The following is an 8,651-nucleotide window of genomic DNA, read 5'->3' on the forward strand; positions in this document are numbered from 1 at the left end:
TTTTATTGATAACAACATTGCCATATACTGATCAAAACAGGACGATACAAAAAAAGAGCCTATAGTGCAATTAAACGACTGCTTTGAACAAATTTCATTTGAACAGAGCAGTCAGGCTACTGCTTCTTTGTTTTGAGCCAAAGAAAAAATAAAATAAAAATGTGGATGATATCCAAGTCAGGAGTTCCGTCTACAGGGCAGAATACAGAACACGTATTTATTTATTTTTATTTTTATAAAATAATTGCGTTAATCGCCTGATAATTTTTTTAACGCCGTTAAAATTGGTTTGCGTTAACGCCGTTAATAACGCGTTTAACTGACGGCTCTAATATATATATATATATGTGTGTATGTATCTGTGTGCTTGCACACCTGCCAATGCGCTCCCTGACGTTCTTGTACACGTGTGTGAGTCGGGGCTCCAGGTTGGAGAGGAACCGGTGGAGCAGCTCTGAGACACGCCACTGCTGCTGGGACACGCCCCCCTGGATAACATACAGGAGACTGGGGGGGGGGGGGGGGGGGGGGGAGGGAGAGAGCGAGCGAGAGAGAGCGAGAGAGAGAGAGAGAGAGAGAGAGAGAACATGGATAGATGGGAGGGAACAGCTTGCGTTTCTGTCACCAGAACCAGACTGTCAGCACATTTCTGCTCACGTTTCTCTGTTGGCTGAAATGCGAGTTGCAACAAAAATGAAATAGAGAAAGGGAGGAAGATTTGCAAGCACTGAGATATGAGCTAAAAGAAGAAACACACGCCCAAATATGGACTGGAATCCTCCTCAGTCGGACACACATGCGGTCAACCCTCCCACACACACATACATGTGCTCAATCACAGGCATTCGTACACACACACACACACACACACACACACACACACACACACACACACACACACAAATGCTCAAAAACACATACGTACGTGCAAACCTCCCACACGTACACATACTTAAACACGTGCTCAAAGACACGCAAATACACATGCGTGCATAAGTACACGCACACAAACACACACGCATACGTACAACCCTCCAACACACATATTCACACGCTCAAACACACGCATACGCACGCGAACGCACATACTCACACACATACTTTACACCCCGCCCCCCCCCTCAAACACGCACACAAACACACTATAGGTACATCACATACACACTTATACCAAACACACACATGGGTACATTACACACACACACACACACACACACACACACAAACACACACACACACCTGGCGTCTCTGAAGGAGCCCCCCTCCCCGCTCAGGGGGCTTTCCATCAGCAGCTCAAACAGCCAATGGAGCTTCCTGGGATCCCGGCCCTCCTATTGGTCACCACAGCAACCAATCAGAGAACAGTATGGGTACTGCTAAATTTAACCACAACTAAAAACATGACATCGGAAGAGGTCTGTGTTGCTATTATGGGATGGGGCATATGAGCGAAGCCTAGTGAAATGAAACTGTCCTTTCGGCGGTGAAACCTTATCGTACGAATGCGGACGTTTATATCCATGTCCTATATAGTAACCCCATATTAAGTGGGTGATAGTGCCTGGTGAGTGTTGGGACTCATTCAGGATGTAGGGTTAGGGTTAGGCTTAGGGTGCGTTAACTAATTAACTAACCCACACCCTGTAGTGTTTGTTGTGCGTTCTCGAGGACTCACACAGGCAGTAGCGATGCAGGTGCCCCAATCAGTGAAGTTCTCCACGGTGAGGTTCGCCAAAGCCCGTCTGATTAAAGGGCAGAGGAGCTGCCACAGCCTCTCCGTCTGAACACACACACGCACACAGACAAGGACACACACACACAGATACACACACACAAACACAGACACACACAAAAATATTTATTCATTATTTATCCATATGGATTTACTGAACGAAGCAGATTGTGTTTTTTGTCAGTACTCTGCGTGTGTGCGTGAGTGAGTGAGTGAGTGAGTGAGTGAGTGAGTGAGTGAGTGAGTGAGTGAGTGAGTGAGTGAGTGAGTGAGTGAGTGAGTGAGTGAGTGAGTGAGTGAGTGAGTGTATGTACTCTGTATGTGGGCATGTTTCGGTGCGTGCACGTTTGTGTGTGTATATAAGCATGTGTGATTGTCTATGTGTACGTGTATGTTTTTGTACGTGTGTGCATGTTTGTGTGGGCGTACAGATGCATGTGAATGTGTGTGCGTGTTTATGTGCATGCATGTGTTTGTGTGCCTTTTTATAAGAATGCATGTGTGTGTGTGTGAGTGTGCGTTCTTGTGTGCATGCGAGTGTGTGTTTGCATGCTTCTGTGCATGTATTTGTATGTGTGTGCGTGTTTATGTGCATGCATGCGTCTCTCTGTGTGTGTGTGTTTATGTGCATGCATGCGTCTCTCTGTGTGTGTGTGTCTATGTGCATGTGTGTGTGTGTCTTTGTTTGTGCATGCAGTTGTGTGTGTGTGTGTGCGTGTTTATGTGCTAGCATGTCTGTGTGTGTGTGTGTGTGTGTGTGTGTGTGTGTGTGTGTGTGTGCGAGTCTATATGCATGTGTGTGTGTGTGTGTGTGTGCGAGTCTATATGCATGTGTGTGTGTGTGTGTGTGTGTGAGTCTATATGCATGTGTGTGTGTGTGTGTGTGTGTGTGTGTGTGTGTGTGTGTGTGTGTGTGTGTGTGTGTACGTGCCTTGCTGAAGCTCCAGTGCTTGCTGCCCCTGATGAGGCCGGCCGTGACCTCACACACGCAGCGCTGGGCGCTCTCGTGGGGGTTGTCAGCGAGCACCTCGAGGCGAGGCCATAGCAGCGGCAGGAACACGTCGCCATAGTTACGGAAGAGACCCTGTCAGTCAAAACGCAAGAGGGTGCATGTGAGCGGGTCCTCTGTGGAGACGGTTCTCACTCTGTTTCGCTCGTGTTACAGTACGGTCTCCTCCTTTCGTCCTCATGGTGGTCCTGATGGTCACTGCTCTACGGCCTACTACTCTACGGCCGTCTACTGCTCTACCGTCTACTGCTCTAGTGCTCTACCGTCTACTGCTCTACGGTCTACGGCTCTACGGTCTACTGCTCTACGGTCTACGGCTCTACGGTTTACCTGCTCTATGGTCTACTGCTCTACGGTTTTCCTCCTCTATGGTCTACTGCTCTACAGTCCACTGCTCTACGGTCTACTGCTCTATGATCTAATGCTCTACGGTCAACTGCTCTATGGTCTACGGCAGGGGTGTCAAACTCATTTTAGCTCAGGGGCCACATGGAGGATAATCTATTCCCAAGTGGGCCGGACTGGTAAAAATATGGCATAATTATGTAAAATTAAACATGCTGTGAGCACACCAAACACAGGTTTCCCATTTACTTCCGTGAAGAAAAAGGACGATGACAATTTTTCTTGTCCACTTTTCGACTTTTCGAGATTCTGGGGCAATGAGAGTGCCAAAACGCATAATGTTGGAAGTATAAGGCAGAACGACAAGGTAGCTCCGGGCTAGCTGCACTACCTGTTTATACTTGCTCCCTGCTCAGCCCCGGTATAAAGTTTGCTTGCTTAACATAATTGCTATTGCGACTTCTAGTGGACACATTAAGAACAGCAGTTTCTTTCATTGAAAAATAGCAGATCATTTTACGTTACATTCCAAAGCGACTTCCAGTTACACACAATTGTCCAGTAGTTCAATGTACAACAAATTAATCAGTGCCAGTCAATGCAATCTATGTAATGCTAGGAAGGATAAATATAAAAAAAAGTATACTATATTTATATATATTTTTTTACAAAACTGTACTTCACAAAATCATCTCGCGGGCCGGATTAAACCCGTTCGCGGGCCTGATCCGGCCCGCGGGCCGTACGTTTGACACCCCTGGTCTACGGTCTACTGCTCTATGGTCTACTGCTCTATGGTCTACGGCTCTACGGTCTACTGCTCTACGGTGAACTGCTCAACGGTCTGTGGCTCTGGTCCCCTGCTCTACGGTCTACTGCTCTACGGTCTATGGCTCTACGGTCTACTGCTCTACGGTTTACTGCTCTATAGTCTACTGCTCTACGCTTTACTGCTCTATGGTCTACTGCTCTATGGTCTACTGCTCTACAGTGGTCTATGGTCTGCTGCCCCATGTTCTACTTCGGGTTCCCATACACATGGCTTTAAGAAGACGAGGGCAAGCTTCATACTGGGTTAGGTTATCAGAATGAGAGAGACACACAGAGATAAAGAAAGACACAGAGATAGATAAATACATAGAGAGAAAGAGACAGAGAGAGATAGATTGATAGATAGACAGAGAGATTGAGAGATATATAGCAAATAGAGCGATGGATGAATAGATGGATACATACTTAGTTTGTGGATTGATGGATAGATTGAGAGAAAAAATAGATAGAAAGCCTTAGCAACATATCTCAGCCTTACAATCACCCTGAAGGTCTCAAACAGACAAACTGACAAGACCAAGGATAAACGCTAAAACATAGAGACCCAGGCAACCGGAAAATCCATCTCCATTATTATGAAACAATTTAATCAAATCCTTTCTGGGGAAACTGGAACACACTAAACAAACAAAAACGGGGAAATCGACACATTCAACATGGAGATGTACGGTAAACAACATCGTAAAGAACATGATCATCCCATCTACAAGATCAATTAGAATCTGTCATTAAAGATTAACAGAGCCCACTAGACTCTAAGCACATTAAAAGACAAAATAAAATCTGCTACTCAAAAGGCCTGTGTTGTTGATGGTATTCTAGATGAAATGATTAAATATAGAGATCTCAGATTCTAATTGGCTTTAATAAAAGACTTCACACTATACTTATCTCCGGGCTCTTTCCTGACGTCTGGAAAACTGAGGACTGATTGGCCCAATCCACAAAGTGGAGACAAATCTGATCCCAATAACCACTGTGGGGTCTGTGTCAACAGCGACCTCGGTAAAGATCTCTGCATGATTAGAAACAGAAGACTCACTTCCTGGGTGTCAATAATGCCTCAGCCAATAGGATCGGCTTCTTAACTAATGATCGTACAACAGAACATTCATCCACACTAAGCCCCTAACTGACAACAGAATTCAACAAAACAAAAGAAACGATTCTCCTGCTTGGTGGACTTTAAGAAGCTTTAGACTAAATTTGGCACCATGGTCTATTGTTCAAATGAATAGAAAGTGGGGCTGGAGGAAAAGCCTCCGACATCGTGAAGTCTGTGTACACAGAAGACACATGTGCAGCTAAGATAGGAAACCAAAACACAGATTTAGACGAATTAACAAGGACATCAGAGCAGTCTGCAGCATCACTCTGCTAGACCCCAGAATCCAGTGTCTGCCGTCTGCAGAGGACCAGCAGAGAAACCAAAGGCCGACAGCAGAACCTGGACCTTCTTTAGAGGACCAGCAGAGAAACCGAAGGCCGACAGCAGAACCTGGACCTTCTTTAAAGGACCAGCAGAGAAACCAAAGGCCGACAGCAGAACCTGGACCTTCTTTAGAGGACCAGCAGAGAAACCAAAGGCCGACAGCAGAACCTGGACCTTCTTTAGAGGACCAACTGAGGAACCAATGCCTACAGCAGCACCTTCTGCAGAGGACCTGCTGATGAACCAATGCCTACAGCAGCACCTTCTGCAGAGGACCTGCTGATGAACCAATGCCTACAGCAGCACCTGGGTCTTCTGCAGTTCCTCCCAAACTCAGGCCATGACAGTGAACCTCAGTAAAACAAAAATAATGATATTTGAAAAATGCCTCCACAAATACACATCCCCGTGAGATAGTGTTGCTCCAGAGCACAAAAGACTAAACCTTCCTCGGCATGAATCAACTCAACCCGTCAACACCACAGGAACCCTCAACACGTCAACGACCTGAGAGACGAGAGCCTTTAATGCCTTAAAAATTGTATTTTTGAGCGAGGCTGTGAGGTCTGGGGTCCAATCACTGGCCAGGATATGATGAAATGGAAGGAACATCAAATGAAACTGCATGCAGATTTCTGCAAACCTATTCTCAGAGTCCAAAGAGTACCACCAAATAATGCATGCAGAGCAGAAATTAGGACGATGTTCATTGAATATTTACACCCAGAAGAGAGCGCTAAAATTGTACAACCTGAAGGAAAGTGACAGCAACACACTTAACAACAAGGCCCTCGCCCACAGAGAGTTACACCCAGAACGTTGTCCCTTAGCCAGCTGGTGCTGCGACTCACTCCACTACAGAACCCCCACAGCAGGCAAAACAAAAACGAGAAGGAATCTAAAAGGATTCGGCACATTGGGAAGAATCGACCACAAGTCTGAGGGAACTGGCATGCTACTACAGAGAATACAGAGATACACCTGACCACCGTGACTGACCCTAAACTAAGACAAAAAAGTCTGAGTTTGAGTGATTCAGACTCAGTGAACACAGACTGGTCATGGTGAAGAGATGCCAGAGACAGACGTGGCTCCCAAGAGAGGACAGACTGTGTTAACCACTGCACACAAAACCGACTGGAAACTGAGCTGAACTTCCTGACATCCTGGTGGTTTGAACAAGACATCCGGAAACCCCCACACAGACACACAAGGACTCTGAAAACACTCCTATCCAACTGCCATTTGTGGCGAGAAACACACCAATATGTGTGTTTTTTACCTGTTGTGATGTGAGACGGACCTCAAAACATCTCATAAACAAAACCCACCCCATTTTAATACCATTATTTGCCCTGTTCACAATAATTGCACGATTGCACATGTCTTCCCCATTGTGCATACCAAAGTATTTTTTACTTTATCTATTTATATGAGATGTTATATCCCTGACTTTTATTTATTTTTACCTCCATATTATAATTTGTGAATTTTGATATGGAAACACGATTAATGCATATTTAATTCATATTTTTCTTTTGGCTTCTATTTAGACCTGCTTTGTCATTGTAAAAGCTTTTTCCCATACCAACAAAGCATTTTTTAATTTGAATTAGATAGATAGCGAGATAGATGAATAAATACTTAGATATAAGCTAGATATATAGGTAGGCGAGAGTGAGAGAGAGAGAGAGAGAGAGAGAGAGACACACAGACAGACAGACAGACAGACAGACAGTCAGTCAGTCAGTCAGTCAGTCAGTCACGCCTCGTGCCCACTGCACCGTCAGTCAACGGACGTGGGAAGGCGTGGCTGACGGATGGGGGAGTAGTCTTTGCAGAGGCAACCGTCAGCCAATCAAATCGCTTCGCCGGGTTCTTCCCGCTTCTTCCTGCTTGTTGCGAGGCAAGATGACCCGCTTTCCCGCTTTCCAGTATCGTCAGAGCCCGAGTCGCGTCACAGTGCTTACATTTGCATACGCGATCTGATTGGATGACGGATCCGTCGCGGCCGAAAAAGTTGAACATTTTTCAACTTTCTGACGGTGGCGAACGCTCCAAGTCAACGGACGGATCCACAATGCATTGCGCGACCGTCCCCATTCAAAGTCAATGGGCAACGGACAACTGACGGAGGTAGTGGGCACGGGGCGTCAGTCAGTCAGTCAGTCAGTCAGTCAGTCAGACAGTCAGACAGAGAGAGCCAGAGAAACATAGAGGGGGCACCTTGAACATGCAGAAGCGCCGAGGGCTGAAGCTGTCCTTCCCCTTGCGCTCCTCCAGCGACAGGAAGCCCAGCAGCTGGTCCACAAACTCTGCGTCCGAGAAATATTCCAGGATGATCTTTTCACCCTGCGAGATAAATGAGACGCTGAGCACTGCATGTGCACCACAGATACGTGCACGCTGCGCTGATAACAGAAACAAGTTTTCTGTGTGTGTGTGTGTCTCTTTGTGTGTCCTTGTGGGTGTTTATTTCTTTGTGTGTTTGTGTGTGTGTTTGTGTGTCTCTTTGTGTGGGTGTGTGTGTGTGTGTCTTTGTGTGTGTCTCTCTTTGTGTCTGTGTGTGTGTTTGTTTTTGTGTGTATGTTTGTGAGTGTGTGCGTGTATGCCTTTTTGTGTGAGTGTGTCTCTGTGTGTCTGTATGTGTGTCTCTTTGTGTGTGTGTCTGTATGTGTGCGTCTTTGTTTGTGTGAGTTTGTCTCTGTGTGTTTGTGTGTGTGTGTGTCTCTTTGTGTGTGTGTGTGTGTTTCTCATTATGTGTGTGTGTGTGTCTCATTGTGTGTCTGTGTGTGTCTCATTGTGTGTGTCTCATTATTTATGTGCGTGTCTCATTGTGTGTGTGTGTGTATGTGTCTCATTATGTATATGTGTGTCTCATTGCGTGTGTGTGTGTGCCTCATTATGTTTGTGTATCTCTTTGTGAGCGTTCCTCAACATGGGGCCTATCTTGGAGCCCACCTCCGTCATCTCCTCCTCCGTCAGGTCGTCTTTGGGCGAAGCTGCGTAGATCATCAGTTCTCTGGGAGGGGGGGGGGGAGTAGGGGGGAGGAGGGGGGGGGGAGCAGAGGGGGAGACAATGGAAGAGGCTTCAGTGAAGTGCTGCGTGATTTATAGATAAAAACAGGGCGGAATATGGATGGATGGCGGCGTCCCGGCTGCGGAGGGAGGATAAATGAATGATTAAAAAGGCCGTTAGTCAGCAAGCCTTCCGCATAGCAAAAGGAGCCATACATCAAGTCTTATATTTTAATTCAGGCCAGACAGGAAGTCAGCCGTTCAGCCTTATCTAGGCCAGTCGG

At 46.3% G+C, this 8,651-nt stretch overlaps 1 protein-coding gene across 1 annotated transcript in view; it reads right to left on the reverse strand.

Annotated features, from left to right (window-relative positions):
• LOC132446775 (proteasome activator complex subunit 4B-like) overlaps positions 1-8,651 on the reverse strand; it is a 48,264-nt gene that overhangs the window by 14,814 nt on the left and 24,799 nt on the right. Inside the window, 6 exon segments of the mRNA XM_060037228.1 lie at positions 376-507; positions 1,240-1,331; positions 1,676-1,780; positions 2,664-2,816; positions 7,576-7,701; positions 8,311-8,371. Of these exon segments, the coding sequence (XP_059893211.1) occupies positions 376-507; positions 1,240-1,331; positions 1,676-1,780; positions 2,664-2,816; positions 7,576-7,701; positions 8,311-8,371 (669 nt within the window).

This window comes from Gadus macrocephalus, chromosome 18 (assembly GCF_031168955.1).
Source record: "Gadus macrocephalus chromosome 18, ASM3116895v1".
NCBI lineage: Eukaryota > Metazoa > Chordata > Actinopteri > Gadiformes > Gadidae > Gadus > Gadus macrocephalus.